The sequence below is a fragment of the Phocoena sinus genome, chromosome 7 (genome assembly GCF_008692025.1).
Source record: "Phocoena sinus isolate mPhoSin1 chromosome 7, mPhoSin1.pri, whole genome shotgun sequence".
NCBI classification, from domain to species: domain Eukaryota; kingdom Metazoa; phylum Chordata; class Mammalia; order Artiodactyla; family Phocoenidae; genus Phocoena; species Phocoena sinus.
The window spans coordinates 95,435,181-95,455,998 of NC_045769.1; the positions used below are offsets into that span (position 1 = coordinate 95,435,181).

Below are 20,818 nucleotides of genomic sequence, written 5' to 3' on the forward strand. Positions count from 1 at the left end.
ACCATCTAGGCCTGGTGCTTTTTTACAGGGTTATTCCTTGATAACTGTCTCTATTTCTTCTTTGGAAACTGGTCTGTTTATATATACTTTGTCTTTACTGGGGTCAGTTTTGGTACACTGCATTTTCCTAAGAAGTCATCCATTTCATCTCAGTTTTCAAATTTTCAGTATGTTTAAAAAAATACTTCCTCTGAATCAATAGTCATTTGCCCTTTTCATCATTTATTTTGCATATGCATGCTTTTTTCCCTTTCTTTTGTGATTAAGGTAGCCAACGGCTTATCTACTTTGATTTTTTTTTAAACCAGATTAATTTGATCTGTTTTTCTGTTCTCTACCTCACTGTTATCTGCATTTTATCTTTATGACTGCCCTTCCTTAATTTTCATCTGGTTTTACTTTGTTGTTCTTTTTCTAGGTTTTTGAGTTAGGAATTTATTAATCCAATAATTTTCATTCTTTTGCTTTTTTAAATAATTTTTTAAATAAATTTATTTTATTTTTGGCTACATTGGGTCTTCATTGCTGTGCGTGGGCTTTCTCTAGTTGCAGCGTACAGGCTTCTCATTGTGGTGGCTTCTCTTGTGGCGGAGCACAGGCTCTAGGTGCACGGGCTTCAGTAATTGTGGCTCGCGGGCTCTAGAGTGCAGGCTCAGTAGTTGTGGCGCAGACTTAGTTGCTCCGCAGCATGTGGGATCTTCGCGGACCAGAGATTGAACCCGTGTCCCCTGCACCGGCAGGCGGATTCTTAACCACTGCACCACCTCTTTTGCTTTTTCTTGATGTAGGTATTTAGGGCTATGGATTTTCCTTTGATCGCTTCTTAAATATATCCTATAGGCTCTGTTATGCAGTATTTTCATCATCATTATTTTTCAGGAATTCTATAGTTCCTCTTTGTATTTCCCCTTTCACCTAAGTGCTGTTTAAATTTCCAGTTGGAAGGCCTAGGGTTTTTAACTTTTAATTACTAGCTTTATTGCAGAGATCAGAGTATTGGTCTTATTGCCACTATGAAACCCACTGATGTTTTCTTTGTGCCCTAATATACTATCAGTTTTTTGTTTTTGTTTCTTTGTATAAATTTTTTTTTCTTTTTTGGGGGTGCTGCATTGGGTCTTCGTTGCTGCACACGGGCTTTCTCTAGTTGCAGTGAGCAGGGGCTACTCTTTGTTGTGGTGCATAGGCTTCTCATTGAGGTGGCTTCTCTTGTAGCGGAGCATGGGCTCTTGGTGTGCGGGCTTCAGTTGTTGTGGCCCACGGGCTCAGTAGTTGTGGCTCGCGGGCTCTAGAGCTCAGGCTCAATAGTTGTGGCGCATGGGCTTAGTTGCTCCACGGCATGTGGTTATCTTCCCAGACCAGGGCTTGAAACTGTGTCCCTTGCATTGGCAGGTGGATTCTTAACCACTGCGCCACCAGGGAAGTCCCGACTATCAGTTTTTGTGAATGTTCCATGTGTGCTTGAAAAGAAAGTACAGTTTCTATTATCAAGGTATAGTGTTTGAGATACATCTAAAAGATCAACCTTATTATCTTGTTTAGATCTTTTCTTAGTTTTGTTTACCTGTCTTGTATTGAGTGTGTTAAAAGTCCTCTGTTATTAGTGTGTTTTGATCTATTTCTTTTTGCATCTCCCATGGTTTCTGTTTTATACAAATGGTTACCGTGTTATCTAGTACATAAACATTAACAACTATATATCCTCATTGTGAAATATCACTTTTAGACTATAAAGCATCCTTGTGTATCTCATTTAATGCTTTTCTGCTTCAATTCTATTTTGTCTGGCATTAGGATTAAAACTCCTGCTTTTTTAACGTTTTCATTTACCTGGTAAATCTCTGTCCATTGTTTACTTTGTAGCCTTTCTGAAGGCTACAGGTTTAGGTACATTGTTATAGTTACTTCATAAAAAGAATAACAGAATGCCTTGTTGACAGCAGAGTTGGGTTTTATATGACTATCTTATACTGTAATTACTCTGCATGTGATATGATTTTTATTATGTGTGTTACTCTATTTGGTGTGTGTTGTTTGCTTTTGAATAATTTTTCCATTGTACTTAGGAAGGTTTATATTTTTATTCTAGTATATAACCTTGTATTAATACCTTTTATGCTGCCCTTAATTCACTTATATCTTTATCTATTTTATGAACTGGTCTGATAATTTTAAATGGTATCCTTTGCTTACCACTTATTATCTGTGTAACAGTCAATGATTTCATTCTACTTTCCTCCTTCTTTTTCCATCCTAACTTTTATAGCTGCATTCTCTCTACTTTGCCGCCCTAATATACAGTTTTTACATATGCTTCTTCTACCCATGTCCCCATCTAGTTTTAGTCTTAGCTCTAAAATTAAATAAATGAAATGCTCACCCATAAGCCCTTTGCCAAAGTTTCCCTAGTCATCTCTTGGTTGGGTAAGTTCATCCTCCTATACTATGTTGTTCAATAAGGCAGCCACTAGCCAAATGCAGCCATTTAGAAATCCAGTTCCTATGTTATACAAGCCACATTTCAAGTGCTCATTAAAGCCACATATGGCCAGGGGCTACCATTTTGGACAGCATAGCTATAACCATTCTGAACACTGCAGGAAGTTCTACTGGACTGGGGCAGCTGTAGTGGACTCCTCAGGAAGGGCACACGTATACAGTTATATGGGCAAAATCTCAGAGAAAACATTTTTTATAGCCTTCACTACCTGGACATCTCGGTGGAATGTAAAATCTTTAGTGTGTATTTTTTCCTTATACTTCTTGAAAACTCTGCTCCACACTGCCCTGCTGTTGAGAAATCTGACAACTCTCTCGTTCTCTTTCCCTTGTAAATTATTTTCATGTTTTTGCCTGCAGGGTCTGAGTTTCTTGTTTTTGTTTTTTAAAATATTTAAGGTCTAGTAGTATTACAGTGACATAATTTGGAGCTCACTACTCCTAGTCCACTTTCCCCTGTACCCAGTGAGCCCTTTCAATGTGTAAATTTGGGTTTTCTTTCATTACCAGAAAGTTTTCTTAAATTGCAGTTTTATTAGTTCTGTTCTAGTGCTCTGATTTTTCTGCTTCAAGGACTCTGATAAAATGAGTATTATTCCTACTCTACCTATCTTTCATTTTTCTATTTTCTCCCCAGTCCCTTTACTCCTTTATCTCATTTTCTCTTGGCTGTTTTGCTGCTTTTCCTCAATGCCTTTTATTAAATTTAAATATGAACCTATTCTTCTGTGGGTGCCATGTAATTTAGTCTTTGTTTTTGATATGGTTGTCTTTTTCTTATACTTCTATCCTGAGTTAAATCAACAGTAGTTTCATTTCTTTGTGGGGTTTTGGATTCATTTGTGCTCTTGTTTTTAGTATTTCTAATTAAACATGATTTTTCATATCCCCCATACTTGTTTGAGAATATTTGACTCAGTTTGGACTGTCATGTTACAATTTTCTTCTGCTTTGTGGTCAGTTTTCTGGGAAATGTTTTTATTAGCTGAAATGATCCAATTTGTGCTTTCCGTTTTTTATAGTAGTTTCATATAGATGTGGTCTGCTCTTTACTATTATTGGTCATGTCACAGTTCAAAAGTGCCCTCTTCTGCATAATTTCTTTAATGGATGGCGGGAGATGAGGGAGGTTGATATGTCTTATTTCTCTTTCATTCCTACAGAATCTTTAATCTTCCCCTTGTTTCCTTCGTTCCCATCAATGCTTTATCTCTAAGGGGTATATCATTCCCACTTATCTACCTGGTTCCTCCTAAGGCAGAGTCTCTCTGAGTGTCCACTTCTGGTCCTGCTTACTGTCAAGCCACGTCCCTGTAGCCAGTGCTGTTAACTCTCAAGCCCTACCTGTGTTGAGTATTTTGACACTTAGTGTTAGGAGCAATCTTTCTGGAGTGACTGGGCTGCATTTAAGTCTTCTGTATCCCTCAGCATTTCTTCTTAAGACTCCCTGTCCATACTCTCTACACCCACAGGCTTACAACAGTGGGAAATCCACTGGAATCTGGCTTATTTCTCTACTTACTTAGTTAATTCAAAGATCACTGTAATCTCTAACTGTAGTAATGCTGACAGCATGGATTTCTGTACTCTACTTAATTTCATGGGGTCTTTTGGGAGTTGGGTGGGTAGAAGGGTATGTGGGACAACTTGATATCAGGTGGCTGCCAATATTCTCCAGAACTCCAATGTTTTTTTTAATAATTGCAACGCAGTCTACTAAATGATATATCATAATTTATTAAACAAAGCCTTATTTTTGGAAATGTTGGCTGTATCTACTTTTTCACTATGAAACTTTTTGAACATCATTCTTGAACACTGATCTTTTATGTATCTCTCATTATTCCTTTAATACATTTTTTTGGCAGTAGAACTGCTAAGTCAAAAGACATGATCATTTTTAAGGCTTTTGACATATGCTGTGAGATGGTCCAATGGTAACCATTCTATGTAAAATATGCATGTCTTATTCTTTGGACTACCTGTAACCAGTTCTAAAATCTTAAATGTGAATATTCAATATGTAAAAGGTTCATTACATTTCAATGCTTTGCTTCTCAAGTATGTCCAAAGCTTTCATATCTATCATAGTTTTTAAAATACTAGAACAACAATTAGCAGTATACTCAAACGTCAGTTACCTTTTCTGCTTCCCGTGTATCATCAAAGAGTCTCCTTTGCCTTCTAGCGGGAATTGGCTTAGCTGTTTCCCAGGCTTCTACCCACATATTGCTTGGAATCTTCATTCGGGCACTCAGTTCTCCTTTCAGAACCATGTTGCCCTTTTCATCAATCACTTCCTCTTCAATGTAATCCCGGGGTGAGTACCACCTCACAAAATCTTCCAGAAAACAACCTGGATTAGCTGCCTAAAACAGACAAAAAATTCAGCAGAATCAAATAAAAATCAACAGTTATTGATAAACCTGTTTTCAAAAATCATACTTTCACTTTCACAAAAAGACCAACCTTTACAAAATCTAGTATGTGACTTGAGTTACAATGTCACCTTTAAATCAGGTCAGATGTTAAAGCACCAAAAGTACTTTATTTTTGCTGCCCCCATTTTATAGAAAAAGAAAACATTTTCATTTGATGAATTTGGAAATAAAAATTTGATGTAAAGTGAAAATAAATCTCAGACTATAAGTTAATTTAAAATTATAGTATAATAACTACTCAATACTTAGAAAAGTATCAATAAGCTCAAGTCAAGTAAATTAAATAATACACAACATGATCAGAATAATAACCCAATGATGGAAAAGTTCTGCTCTTTTTTTCCTCGATAAGTCAATACTGATACTGCAATAAATATCAGCTAACCTCAAAAATGTTCTATTCAGCCATCAAATTCTCATGCTTTATATAACAAGTTACCATTATATAAACTGCTTTTGTGCCATTAAGGAATTGGAATTAAAATCTGCTTTTGTGCCACTAAGGAATTGGAATTAAAATCACTGTTTTTCAGGCTTCTGAAACCAAACTAATTAAGTTTTATTTAGTGGATAATTCCATAGAATTAACAATGAGGCATGCCAAAATCCTTTAAGTACTTCTACATTCAAGCCTGAAAAAAAAGGGAGAGGCTTTACAGTGTTAGTGGTAAGGCATGGAGGTCTTTTTGCCAGTGCCCAGTAATATATTAGTAGAGTATTAAGGATGGGCATATATATCATCCCCTTAATATTCAAAGGATATGTGTACACATATTAAACACATACCTTTTTGGTTATAATTCTCTACCACAACATATTCATCCTGCTATGAGTACTATATTTAATTGCCTGAAACAGTAAGTGATGTAAGCATTACTAAAAAGTGTTAAGCATATGGTCAATTTCTTTCTTTTTAAATTAAATTAACCTCACACCAAAATGAAAACCAACACGATGAGAATGGTTAGTCTTAAATTTGAAGAGCAAAACTACCAACTTCTCCTTATTGAGCTTACTGGCTGCCAGTATAATCATCCCCACCAATTTTTGGAAATCCCCAAAGGGATGAGAAATCAGGAGGGTTCTTAACTGACAGCCAACAACATAAACTTCTAAGGGCTACGGCATCACAGCAACAAAAAACTGCTGTGAACTGCAATGGGTCAAGATTACTGCATGATTCAGGATTCATGTACTAAGACTGGATATTAACCAGGCAACACCACACCCTCATGAAAACATCTCAGGAAACTGAGAGATAGGCCTTGAGTGAAGAGAATGAACCTGAAAAAGAAAACAAGACTGAACTCTTGTACTACAGAATGGGTTAAAGAAAGACAGTTCACACCAGAATTCTTCCTTCTGGTTGTCTTTATTATACCAGACAGAACACAGCGCTACTAGGAGAGGCTCAAGACTCACTTCAGCTATGGCTGATCTTCTTTCTACTCTTATAGGTATATACTGCAAGGGCATGCTCGAGAACAGGCCCTGTCCTTCTGGAACTGTGCAGTGTAGGTGCCTCATATACCTATCAGCATTTATACAAAGCTCTGGGGACTCTCCCATGGCCCCTAATACCAAGTCATCCCTATACAAAAAGGGAAAGGCAACCATACCTATTTTAGCATGACTACGTATTTCCTAAAATATACTATCTGATTCCCACATATGGGCAGATGTGTAAGTTGGTTATTTGTCATATAATCTATTTTCTGGTTAAAACAATGTTATTGAAGAGATTTTTACATTATCCAGGTTAGTCCAAAAGAGTCTAACGAACCACAGTTTTGCTGAAGCACCGTGTTAAAGGAATTATATAGCACCTTGAGGAGCAAAGGTTTCTATGGGGAAAAGCTTTTACAGCTCCAATTTGGAATTTCCTCCTGTACATGCTTCTACAAGGACACTGCAGCAGAATAGGGACAGATGAATATGAAGGCAGCTAAAGGTCAGGTAAAAAAAATAGCTGCTATGGAGGCTAGTACTTCCTACTGTGCACACACACCCTAAGCCAATTCCCTCCTCTAACTTTTTGATTTAACACATACCCTGAGAGCCAATTGGCTTCTCTTTATCCACTGTACCAACTATCTGCTTTAAAACACATCTCTTTTTCTTGCCTCACAGCAGAACAGAACTCAAAGATTTTCTGTATCTTTCTAATCTCTATGGAAAAATGCAGCTCGAGAGGTTTACTGAAGATTTCTTCTTTTAGGAAAGATGGGGGAACATAAGCAGGGAATAAAGACTCCCTTTTATTGTCGCTCTCTGCTAGCAGGGAAGATGAAAGTAGCATAGGTTTTCACGGGGTGTTTATGTTGAAATATCAAACTCAGGCTGGCCTACCTAGCACAAAAACAGGACTGAGTAGGAGCTGTGGAATGAAGAAATGGAGGCCATCACAGGTAGCAGTAGGTTAAGGAAGAAAGTCTGGGGATGGGAGACAGTTCAGAGTATCAATAATAGGAAAAGGAAGCCCTGTGGCCCACTGAGCTACCCATTTTTTTTTTTTTTTTTGATGTAGATGTACATGGATTTGCCTCTGCTTTCAATAATCCAGAGACTTTCTTCATCACTTGGTTTTTAAATTAATAAGCTAAGTGTCACCATTCTCTGAATCCTTTGTGTTCTAGATACAGGCCTGTATCTAAGCCTAAAATATTCTTCTCCAGGTAGCAAATGCCTATTCATCCTAAACTGTGATGCTTCTGAAAAATTTTCCATGACCTCCACTCAGTACAGTCAGTCACCTTTTTGACCTTGCTCTCCTAAGAGAACTCATCACACAGTAATTATTTACATATCTCCTCCCACAACCTCAATAGACTGTTAACTGAGGATAAACATTGTACTTCTTAATTACCTAATCACAGTGCCTGTCACAAAGCAGGTAACCAAAGGTTTGCTGAATGAAGCAGCCTATGTTAAATCCTAAGGATTTCTAAAAACCTTGCATTAAATTGACTGAACATACCTAAAGGAAGAAAACTTCCCAATCCTCATATAGAAATGATTCAGTTCTCAACTTCCAACCATTATTCAAAGATTATTCTTTTCAGACTTCCCTGGTGATGCAGTGGTTAAGAATCCGCCTGCCAATGCAGGGGACACGGGTTTGAGCCCTGGTCCGGGAAGATCCCACATGCTGCAGAGCAACTAAGCCCGGGCACCACAACTACTGAGCCTGCGCTCTAGAGCCCACGCGCCACAACTACTAAAGCCCACATGCCTAGAGCCCGTGCTCTGCCACAAGAGAAGCCACCACAATGAGAAGCCCATGCACCACATCAAAGAGTAGCCCCCGCTCACAACAACCAGAGAAAGCCCGCGTGTAGCAACGAAGACCCAACCAATGCAGCCAAAAATAAATAAAATAAATTTATTTTAAAAAAATAGAATCATTTTTTTAAAAAAGATTGTTCTTTTCTTTTTTAAACTCAAGAAGCAAGTCTGACTATGACCTTTAGGGGATGGAGGTAGGGTGTTGTAACTACGAATGAAATTTAAACATTTAATAAAAAAAAAGAAGACATGCAGGCCTTCACACCACTTTACAGAGTGACTTTCACAGCTTCATCCCAGAATAGCTCAAAATAGACTCCCGAGCTCTGATAACATGACCCACCTTAAAAGACTCCATATCTGAGAGCAGACAGGCACTCTGCATGCGTGCTCGGAGGTGAGCCCCTTCTGCCGATGTACCCAATTTAGCTAGAACCTCCGACTGCTCTTCTAGCAGATCTTCTGTCATAGGTGCTGGTTCCTGCGAAGCACAAAAGGACAAAGCTCGTGAATAGCTGTTTTTAGAGAAAGCAGAACTATAAAAATAGAACAAAGACAACAATTATTTCAGCTATAGCAGTCACAAGATATGTATTTAAAAGAATTCAGAGAAATTTGCAAGTTTTCTGGAACCTACGTGAAAAAGTAACAAGAAGAATAAGTATGACTGTCAGTGCACTGCCCCCCACCCCGCCCCGCCAGCCAACAGATAAGATTATCATGTTTCCTTGACCATAGCTAAGAGAGGAACTGGATGCACTGAACATCTTCCTGCCTATTAATGATAAAGAAATGAAGTCCTAAGATATTTTTATGAATGCCATTATTAGTTGCAACAAGGTTTTTATCATACCTAGTAAGAGAAGAAAACTGAAAAGAATTGAACCCCAAATAACTATATTTTATGTTGGAGGAGTAGCTTTGAGTTTATGTTCCAAACACATTCAAATTACCAATTCCCACAAGAAGTTGTTTTTTACTTTGGGGAATCAGAGACATTATATATTTTAATGGTAACCCCAAATAAAACAGCAGCTAAGGCAAATCTAAAGGAAAATACAACTGTAGAATCATTAAGAGAGAGACAGAAAACATTTCAAAACTGTTCAGGGGGGTTTAGGAAAGTTCTCTGAGAATTGATTCCATTAGATTTTATATTTGAAATATGAAGAACTCAACAACCCAGAGACTAACCAAACAAATCTTGCCTGCTTTGTTGTTAAAGCCAGAAAAACATGAACTCCTTTATTCCTAAAGACCTAGCAGAAGTGTGTGTCTTGTCAATAAATAGATTCCTTCTAGATTTCAGGAGCTTACTATAAAAGCAAGTTTTCTTAGCCTCAGTACTACTGACAGTTTAGACTGAATAATTCTGTCGTGGTGCCTGTTCTATGCATTGTAGGATGTTTTGCAGCATATCTCTGGCCTCTGCCCACTACTGCCTGTAGTACCACTCCACCTCATGACAATCAAAAATGTTTCCAGACCTTGCCAAATACCCCTGGGAGGCAAAACACACTCCCCAGTTGAGAAGCACTTCCACAGAGATAAATAATTTTTGCAGATATCTGTCAGAAATAAAGTAGAAGCATGGTAAAGGTATGGCATTCAAAACACAGCAACAAACAAAAGAAAGTAACTTTTTTCTTATATCATTCTCATTTTTGAAACAAACCTACAAGGGCACTTACAAACAGTGCTGGAGAGAATATAAATCTTCCCAGACAACAATCTGGAAATCAATACATGGCAAGCATTTATGATCATGCCCTCTGACCCAAGAATTCCACTTCTAGAAATATCACTGTAGTATTATTTATAACAGTGTGAAAACTGGAAAGAATCTGAATGTACAATAACAGAAATGGTTTGATATAGCAAAAAATGGGGAGGAACTACTTTAACAGTGATTATCTCTGGATTATGGAAATACGAGCTTTTGTTTTGCTTTCTCTACGATGAACATGCATCACTTTCAAAGTCTCACCCTGATACTTGGGGTTGAATAATAATTGGTAAGGCAGTATGACAGACTGGTTAAGAGTTTGGGCTCTAGAAACAACATGACTGTATTTGAATCCCAGCTGTATAACCTGGGGCAATTACTCCAGCTTTATGTGACTCACTGTTGTGAAGAATAGATCCTGGCACAAGCTCAATAAACACTTGCAATTAGAGACAAAATACTTAGGTTGTATTTTAAGTTTTTTACTCTACTTTCCCTATGATATCAAAATTCCTCAGATTCAAAAATAACATGAATCTCCAATGAAGCAGTATACTCAGGAGCAGAGGCCCTCATTATTTCCATTAAAAAGGAACTCCTTTTCATTGTTCTTTAGCCTCCTGAGGGAAGGGAGGAGATACTGAAGGGATACTGACTACCCCTCCCACCTGGGAACTCTGGCCAACTGTAAGTGAAAAACTTGATCAAGAGGAATACAAGCAGCAAAGAGCATGAGGGCCACACATTCTTATATGTACCATTTCTGAATATGCCCAAAGCTTTCTCATACACATGATCTCATCGCTAATCACTGAGAAGTCATCAGTGCATTTTACATGTGGTGAAACCGAATGCAGAGATAGCATCTTGCCCAACATCATCGAAGTGGCAAACTCTCAAGTGACAAACTGAAGGGAGAATCTAGGACGTCTATCTAACGCTGGCTTTGAGAACTATTAGTTTGAATCTAATCCACTACCTAAGAACTCCTGCTTTAACAGATTCTCTACAAATTTCTCTTCTAGCCCCGGCTCTAAAATGCTGAGAAAAATTTTTAAGCCTTTCCTAGCCATAAATTTTAGGTTGACCTAAGTCTACATGAAAGGAATAAGGGAGTGTATTTAAATTCTTAGAAGTGGGACCTATATAAAGTCTTATTATTTACTTTTTCTTTTTGGTGAAATGGCAATGGATTAACAGCACATTTTAAGCTAATTTGTAAAGTCTGAAATTATAATGGTTTCAACTGGGATCATTTTGAATTCCAAACATTTTCTATAAGTACATATACAATGGTTATAATTCAAATAAGATTAACTTTAAAGTAAGAAAGTAAAACAGATTAAAAATTTGCCCCGATTTACCTAAAGGTAAGACAAAAATTAATTTCTAAATACATAAGATGCATGTTGAGAGAAAAGTAAATTTAAATTATTCCAGACTTGGATTACAAATTTGAATGTGGAAAGTAAAGCATCTGAAATAAATGAGGAAGACATAGCATTCTGAAGAAAAATAAAGCTTGAGCTTCCAGAACAACTTCCTCTGACTCTTCATTAACCCAATCAAACCAACATATATGCAACAAGTTCATTAAAAATAGGGAGTACTGTTAATTAAAACTTGGAAAAAGAAAGCACATAAAATATTAAACTTCACTGAACACTTACATGCCAAATATCTTTAAATACGATATGTAATTTAACCCTGAACAACCCAAAGTAATACAAACTATTATTGGCTTTTAAAGTATTTAATATTTGTTTATTAAATAAATAGGCAGGGTTTTCAAACTGAAGATACATTAGAACAAGACAAATACTTTCATTTTTTTCTTCTTGTCAACCACTGATCATATGACAAATTTTTAAACAGTATTTTTTGAAGTATAATCAACATACAGTAATTTAAAGGGTACATTTGTTAACTACATACCCATGAAGCAGTCACTACAATCAAGATAAAAAGCTTCCTTATGCCCATTTTTGGAAAGTCTATCAAAAAGTGAATAGATGAACTGTGCTATATCCATGCTGAGGAACACTACTAAGCGATAAAAATGAATGAACTACTGATACACACAACAACATATATGAATCTCAAAATAATTATGCTAAAAGAATTCACACACACACAAAAACCATACTGTAATTACATAAAATTTATATAAAATTCTAGAAAATGCAAACATTTTTTTAAGAGAGAAAAACAAGGCTCAGAAAGGAAACATAGCCTCTACTAGCAATACTAGCTAAAAATAAGGGTGGTGCCAGGCTACAAATCTAGCTCCGCTAGATTCCTACATCCCAGTCTATGCCACAAGACCTCAATACCAACTGCATGCACTCCAACAAAATTCGAAAAATATACACTTGGTTTCTAGCATTAGAATAGTCTGTCCTAGTACTAACAGTTAGTGATGAAGTATCTAAAATATAATTACTTTTAAAATAATATAAAGAAGCAAAAAGATAAGGCCTGTCAAACAAACAAACAAAACTAATGACAGCCACCTGGCAAAGAAACAATATAAGCATGGGAAAAAAAGTTAAGAGAATCCACGTTTAAAATTATCAAGCAATCATCCCAACATCCCACTGCACAATTATTACAACTGATCAACCCATCTCAAAATATGAAAACTGGTTAAAAAACCTTTAAGTCAATCCTTGCAGCCTGAGAAGCGATACTAGCCTCTTAGGTCTCATATAAGAAAAGGTCCTCAAAAGAATAATAGCCTAAAAAATAAAAAGAATAATAGCCTAGAGTCTGTCATACAGAGTGAAGTAAGCCAGAAATACCATATATTAACGCATATATGTGGAATCTAGAAAAACGGTACAGATGAACCTATTCGTAGGGCAGGAATAGAGACGTAGATGTAGAGAACAGACATGTGGACACGGCGGGGGGGGTTGGGGGGAAGGGGAGGGTGGGACAAAATTGGGAGACTAGGTTTGACATAAATACACCACCATGTGTAAAATAGCTAGCTAGTGGGAACCTGGTGTACAGCACAGGGAGCTCAGCTTGGTGCTCTGTGATGGCCTAGATGGGTGGGATGGGTTGGGGGGTGGGAGGGAGGTCCAAGAGGGAGGGGATATAGGTATACATATAGCTGATTCACTTCATTGTACAGCAGAAACTAACACAACATTGTAAAGCAATTTTACTCCAATTTAAAAAAAAAAAGAATAGCCAAAAATTGAGTACTTATTTTGGACTAGACATGGTATCATTCACTTATCATATTTAAAACTCACTATTTCATTTAGAACTCACAATTATCTTATGATTACCTCAATATGCAGGACAAACATTTGATAAAATACAATACCTGATCATGAAAAAAACTCTCAGAAACTAGGAATAGGAGAAAATTTCCTTCATATGATAAATGATACCTACACCAGATACACTCAAAGATTATCACATGCTTTCCTTCTGAGACTGGGAACAAGAGGAGGATGTCCACTGTTCAACACTGTACCTGAGGTCCTAGCCAGTACAATAGGAAATGAAGAAGAATTAAAAAATGTACAGGCCAGAAAATCAAAATTCAAATTGTCTATTAACAGATAACATGACTGTGTGTATAGAAAGCTCCAAATATACTAGAAACAATAAGTGAATGTAATAAGATTGTTAGATTCAAGGTCAATATACAATAATAAACTATTTCTACATATCAGGGAAAATGTTTTTAAATGAAATTTAAAAATACCATTTACAATATGTGAAAAATTACAAATATTATATTTTGACATGAATTTAATAAAAGATATGCAAAACCTCTACATTAAAAACTAAAAAACACTGATAAGGGAAAGTAAAAGGAACATCAATAAAATGAAAGACATTTCATGGTCACGAGACTCAATACTGTTAAGATATCAATTCTCTCCAATGCAATGCAATGTTAATTCTAAATCTAATTTGATACAATATGAATTAAAATCCCAGCAGGATTATTTTATGTGTGGAAACTGACAAACAGTTTCCCAAATTTACATAAAAAGGAAAAGAAGAGTCAAGATAATCTTAAAGAACAAAGTTAGAAGATTTAAACTACAAGATAGAAAGATTTTTATAAAACTATAGTAATAAGGACAGTACATTACTGGCACAAGGATAAACAAAGAGACTAACAGAATAAATAGTCCAGAAAGAGACCAACACACATACAATCACTTGATTTACAACGAAGATGTCACTGCCACTCCATGGGAAAAGGCAGGTCTTCTGAATAATGGTGCTGGAACACAACTGTACACCCTTACAGAAAAAAGAGAATCTTAATCTCTTCCACACACCAAACACAGTCAATTTGAGGTGGATCACAAACATAAATGTGATAGGTAAAACCATAAAGCTTCCAGAAGAAAACACAAGAGAATATCTCCAGGACCTTGGGGTAGTTAATTTCTTAACAGGAGACAAAAGCAGTATCCACATAAGAAAAATAGTGGTAGATCAGACCTTATTAAAAATACCTATTCAACAAAAGGCATCATTAAGAAAGTGAATAGGCAAGCCACCAACTAGGAGAAATTATTTGTTATAGATAGACAGACAGACAGATACAGATATATACACTTCAGAACTCAGAATATATGAAGAATTCCTACAAAGCAATAGGGAAAAAGACGACTAATTTTGAAAAAATAGGTAAAGGTCTTGAACAGGCACTTGACCAAGAAAATATCCAAGTGGGCAATAGATATATGAATATGTGTTCAGTGTCATTATTCATCAGGGAAATGTGAAAACATGAGATACTACTACATACCCCTCAGAAAGGCAAAAATTAAAATGACTGAAATTATCAAGTGTGCAGAGAAGAGTTAACATAGCAGGCCTTAGACTATTATCCTCAGAAAGGCCTGTTTGCAAAGTTGGCCCTCGGCTGGCTTCTGGGAACCTGGATCCTGGCAGAGTCCCACCATACTCCAAACTGATAAAAATGGTTCACTATGTGTAAACTCTTTGTGCAAACAATATGGTTTATGCTGAATACCTGCTTTCCTTCTGGGAGTCTGGAATTTTGGCACATGCTAGGCAGAGGGTGCTTTGTGACCAGGCCCCAGTAAAAAAAAAAACCCTGAGCACTGAGCCTCTGACAAGTTTCCCTAGTAGATAACATTTCACATGTGGTCACAATCAGTTGTGGAGTTAAGTGCATCTTGTGTGACTGTACTGCGAGGAGACTCTTGGAAGCTTGTGCTTGATATCCTCTGAACTTTGTCCCATGTGCCATTTCCTTTCACTGATTTTGCTTTGTGTCCCTTTGCTCTATTAAGTTACAGCTGTGAGCATGACTATATACTGAGTCCTGTGAGTCCTCCAAGAAAATCACCAAACCTGGGAGTGGTGTTGGGACCCCTGACACACCAAATGTAAGAGATTATGTGGAATAAACCACAATTATTATGCATTGTTGGAGGGAATGTAAATTAGTTCAACCACTTTGGGAGACTGTTTAGCAATATCTACTAAAGCTCAAACATATTGCTACCACATGGCCCAACAATTCTACTCTTAAGAATATATCCAAAAGAAAATGAGTATGTTCACCAAAAGACACATAAGAATTTTCATTTGTTTATAATAGCTCAAACTGTAAACAACTCAAATTGCATCAGCAGGTGAATGGGTAAGCAATAAGAATTGAGTGGCACATTCATATAACAGAATACTATAAAGTAATACAATATGCATAAATACTGATTCATATAATGACATAGATGAATCTCACAGACGGTTGTTAAATAAAAAAGCACAACACAAGAGTACATAATTCCATTCATATACAAAAGAGCAAGCAAAGTATGATTACATTTATGATATCCAAAAATTGACAAAACTAACCTATGCTGATATAAGTTAGAAAAAAGAATTACCTGGAGGGGAGTACTCAATACATCTGCCTATTTAAATTTCAAAAGATTAAATTAAAAATTCAGTTCCTTAGTTGCACTAGCCACACTTCAAGCACTCATACAGATAAGGCTATAGTACTAGAGAACACAGAAAATATACATGTCCATCTTCACAGAAAGTTCTACTGATTATTGCTGTTCTAGGATATTGAGAATTTTCTATATCTTGATATGGGTGGTAGTTACATGAGTTTTTATTTTTATATTTTTTATTTTTCTGAGTTAATTTTTTTATTGAGATATAATTGACATATAACATTCTATTAGTTTTACATGGGTTTTTAAATATGAAAAAACTCACCAAGCTGTACACTTAAGATCTGTGCACTTTATTTAGTTATAATTAACTCAATAGATAAGTAAACAAATGTTTTAAAAATAACTAGGAGAAAACATACACAATGTATATAACAGAGGATTTATATCTAATATATGAAGGACTCATATAAATCAATAAGAATAGGACAGCAACCTAAAAGAAAAATGGAATGCAATTCACAGGAAAGGATGGCATAAACATATTAAAAGATACTTAGGTTCATCAAAAATCAGGGAATTACAATCTAGAACACTGAGATACCACTTTTGCCCATCGTATTGGCAAAAATTTGTTTGACTGGTAATGTCAATTAAAAAAAATTAAATTAAATATGAATACAAGTAACGTGAGTGCAAGAACCTTACTATATAGTTTGCTACTAAAATTCTAAGGCCTAAGACAGTGGTTGGCATATATTAGACACTCAATACATATTTATGGAGGAAGAAAGTGTAAAAGGAAAGTTGGGGAGAGAATGTTATTCCCTTACTCCTGTATTCATCAATGACAGGGTATAAAATAGGTGCAGCCCTTTTGAAGAGGAATTTTATAGCTTATATATCTGTTTTTCTAGAAATTCCATTTCTCATTTCTTCCTTAGAGAAACACTCATATGTGAACACATAATATATGAAAAACTACAAGAATCTACTACATTACTGTAGCACTGTAATAGCAATAAGCTGCAAAAAACATTGTGCATGAAGAGGGTAATGGTTCAATAAGCTTATCACTCTTCCATGCCGTGGAATATTACACAGCAGTTAAAGAGATGAAGTAGATCTACATGTAATGACATGAAGAGATCTTCAAGACACATTAGGTTAAAAAACTACACACCAATGCACACATTTTTAAAAATCCACAAAACTATGTATCATATGCATACACATACATACATCAAAGCATAGAAACAGGTGTAAGAAATTATAACCCAAACCAATAATAGTGGTTACTTCTACAGATAATAATTGGAATTAAGGGGTGGTGGCTTTTACTTTTTCTAGGTTGAGTTTTTCACAATAAAATGTATTCACTTATTACCTATGCAAAAAAACCCAACAAAAACTATTGCTCTTCCTTAGGTTTTGAGTTGTTGCTATTCTACTTCCTAATGGTATAAAATGGATTCAAACTGCATATTAGAACAGATAAAAACTAATTATATAATTAAAGAACTTTTACTTTTGTTCTTCCAATATTTTTGGATTTTGTTTTTTTAAACATCTGAGTACCCACCACTAAGTTTAAGATGAACTAATAGATCACCTTATACATGATGAGCTACGATCTACTGAAACTTCAAAACATTTCTCAGTTGTACAAATAGTAGACCTAAAAGCCCCAAAAGTCAAATTTATAGATCTCTGAACATAGAACTGTTTAAAGAATTGCCTCTACCCAAAGCAATTATTTCTTACTAGGATGAAGTTACATAACCAACAAAAAATAAAACTTAAAGAACCAGTCCATGTCCTACCTGGGTCACTGGAATATATAGAGGTTCTCCATTATGTAGCAGATTAAGTTTCCCATGCTGATGGAGTCGTCCTTCTGGCTTTAAACTTGCCATCTCCTTAGGTCCTCCTTTCTTGCCACTCTCTTGTCCATTTCCCTTAAGTTCTTCAGTATCACTTAGGCATTCAAAAAATTCTTCCTCGCTGTCACTCCAAGAATCCCATGATTTTCCCACCTCTCCCTTTTCCTTATCCGTATCTTTTAGATTGTCTGGCCCCAGCTGGTCTCCAGATTTTCCAGCATCCCCTGAATATGTATTAGTTACATTATCTGAAGGACTCGTCTTTCTTCCCTCATCACGTGCCTTCTTTCGTTCAATACAACAATTTAACATCTGAAAAAACATTCATATTTGAAATGTTAGGCAGTTAGTCAGACAAGCAGGTTCCTGCCCCATTCTGGACAGGGTCATCCTTCTCTCACCAACCTGGACACCAGTGATCAGAACATGCCCAGAGATCCTCCCTTTTGTGGTCAAGGACTGCTAAGTTTCCAGCCTTATTACAACCAACCTAGATAAAACCCACCAGCATAGGTTGGCGCAGGAGCACCAAGGCTCATTTTGCCGTATTTGTAATAAATGCGCACTACAGTTTTCCCCACACGCCCATAGGTTTCACTTGGGTGCTTATGCGTTAAGCGCCTGCACACAAGGAGAAAAGTTACGTAACCTAAAGCTGTCAATCAACTTGTCAGTCAAATGACACACGAAGGGACTTTCCGCCTGAAAACCAACCCTAGCCCCACTGCAGGATGGCTTCTGGTTTCCAGACAGCCCGCTCTCATCCTTTCTCAGGAGTGTACTTCCGCTTTGCTTAATAAAACTTCTGCTGCTTAAAACTGCTCTATGTCTCTCGACTGAAGTTTTTCCTCGGGGAGGACAAGGACTGAGGAAATAGCCGTTCCGTCAGTGACAGTTACAGTAAAATAAAAATCTATCCACTACTTGAATATTTTATTTTCATTCTCCACCCTTTCCCTGGACCTTGTTGTAAATGACAATGACTTAAGTAACCTACAGCACCACAATGAGAATAGCCTATAATCCATTATCACATTTAATATCAGAATACGCTCCGATTGAACCAAGACCACATTTATATACTGTCACTGGGAAATCTTTACCTGTAGTTTCTGATGCAGTAAACAACATCTTAGATCTGGGGGTCCACTTGCTAATCTATCAAATAAAGTAATGGGAAAAACAGCTTAGTAAAATTGCTTCAGATATTCATATTTTTATACTTTTTTTATATTTTAGCCACATTGATAAATCAAAACTAGGTTTCTATAGATAAGGCGACTGAGATGGACCAAATAAAATTAAAAGATCAAAATTTATTTTATCCCCCTAGTCCATAATTCACCAACACTAACAGCAAACTAGTGATAGCTCTCAAGCTAACAGAAACTTGAAAAAAATTTTAAAGCCTAGAAATTCACCCTAGGAAGTAGCTAGCATGTAGTATTTCATGCCTTACAAAAGAGATTATATTATATATTCATTTCTCAATCATGGTGGATTCTCAATATAAAATCCATTGATCTCCACCTCTCTTTTGCTAAAGGGAGCCTGGACTGCCCCTAGGCTAGATCACTAGGTTCCCAGTAATCAGCCAAGAGAGAATCCAGCTAAGCAGAGGCTAGCAAATGACCCAAGAGTAAACATTTTTGGATCAAATACCACTTTATATTACTTATATCATGACTCTCCTCCCTTAGTTTGAGTAGCACAGGTAAATGGGCAGTAACCTATGCAGTAAAAACATATATGCTAACTAAACTCTTTAAATGAAATGTCAGTATAAATTATACCCAAAAATTACAGGTAATGTCTAATACCTGAACTTATGAACTTTAAAGATGTTTTTTTCCCTCCAACTATAAAAATGTATGTTCATGACAGAAGATTTAGAACACAAATGTATACACAAATGTATAAAGAGCAAAATAAAAACATAATTCACACCTGGGAAAACTACTGTTAACATCTGGTTGTATTTCTTTCCAATTATTTTTCTATACATATTTCTATATACATTCTATATATTTTCAGTATTCTCTATCAGCATAATCGAAAGCATAGTTGAAAGCACTCTGTATACATAACACTATATTCTACTTTACTACAAATATCGTGACCACTTTCTATGTTATTAGAGATTCTTGGGAAAAAAACTTTCCATTATAGAGACATATCATGATTTATTTAACCATTCTTTAATGTTTGATATTTAGGTTAACTTTTTTTTTTCCTATTATAAATTTGCTGCAGTGAATACCTCTGAACAGAAATCGTGTCCTAAGTTTCTTACCACTTTCTTAGGGCAGATTTCCTAGAAGAGGAGAATTAATGGGTCAAAAGTCAAATTTTGCGAACAAACAAAAATCCTATCTCTAAAGCTGGAAACTGAAATTATTACCCTGGAATCAGAAAGTTGTTCTCCCATCTGAAACGCATTTCAAGAACAAACTCCTGCCAGAGATGTGCCACTCCTTTCAGTCCTCCATGGTAGAAATTGATCATACAAAGACACAAAGCCAATTTGTATGTTAAACTATCAGATGGTGCAGATTTGAACTGATTGTAGAGATTCTAAATTTAACAAAACAGAAACAAAGCAAAACTTGTTAACAACATATTTACATGTATAATCAAAAACTGTGTAGGTAGAGATTTTAATACTGAAATTAATCTATCCTACCAAACCTGCTTTTATCAAATGTCTAATACATTATTGCCTAAATTGTTCTTAGGCAGCTCCATGTTTTCAAGATCTCTATAAGTATCAAAAAGTGAAGCTATAGTTTAGTGAGCCTAAAGTTATAGCCTTCAATTTCTTCTGTGGAATCTTTAAGATATATTCCAAATTTCATGTGTTGTTATAAAAATCTTTTAATTACAAATGAGTACCCACTTGTCAAAATCAAAAACATAAAATCAGAACTGTACAAACTGAAAATGTAAAGCCTACTTTTCCTCCTCAGTTGATGAAATCACTTCCCCAAAATAACTATTGTTAACAATTTGATATATCTGCACACCTGTCATTTAAACTCTCATTTTTCAATTTATCAAAGACTTGAAAGA

At 36.0% G+C, this 20,818-nt stretch overlaps 1 protein-coding gene across 3 annotated transcripts in view; it reads right to left on the reverse strand.

Moving 5' to 3' along the window:
- RAB3GAP1 (RAB3 GTPase activating protein catalytic subunit 1) overlaps positions 1 to 20,818 on the reverse strand; it is a 125,700-nt gene that overhangs the window by 15,547 nt on the left and 89,335 nt on the right. For all 3 annotated transcript variants that reach the window (XM_032638613.1, XM_032638612.1, XM_032638614.1), the window contains 5 exons: positions 20,151 to 20,323; positions 18,853 to 18,907; positions 17,690 to 18,061; positions 8,569 to 8,706; positions 4,641 to 4,868 (listed from right to left, as the gene is read on the reverse strand). In XM_032638613.1, the coding sequence (XP_032494504.1) occupies positions 4,641 to 4,868; positions 8,569 to 8,706; positions 17,690 to 18,061; positions 18,853 to 18,907; positions 20,151 to 20,323 (966 nt within the window). The remainder of the gene's footprint in view (positions 1 to 4,640; positions 4,869 to 8,568; positions 8,707 to 17,689; positions 18,062 to 18,852; positions 18,908 to 20,150; positions 20,324 to 20,818) is intronic.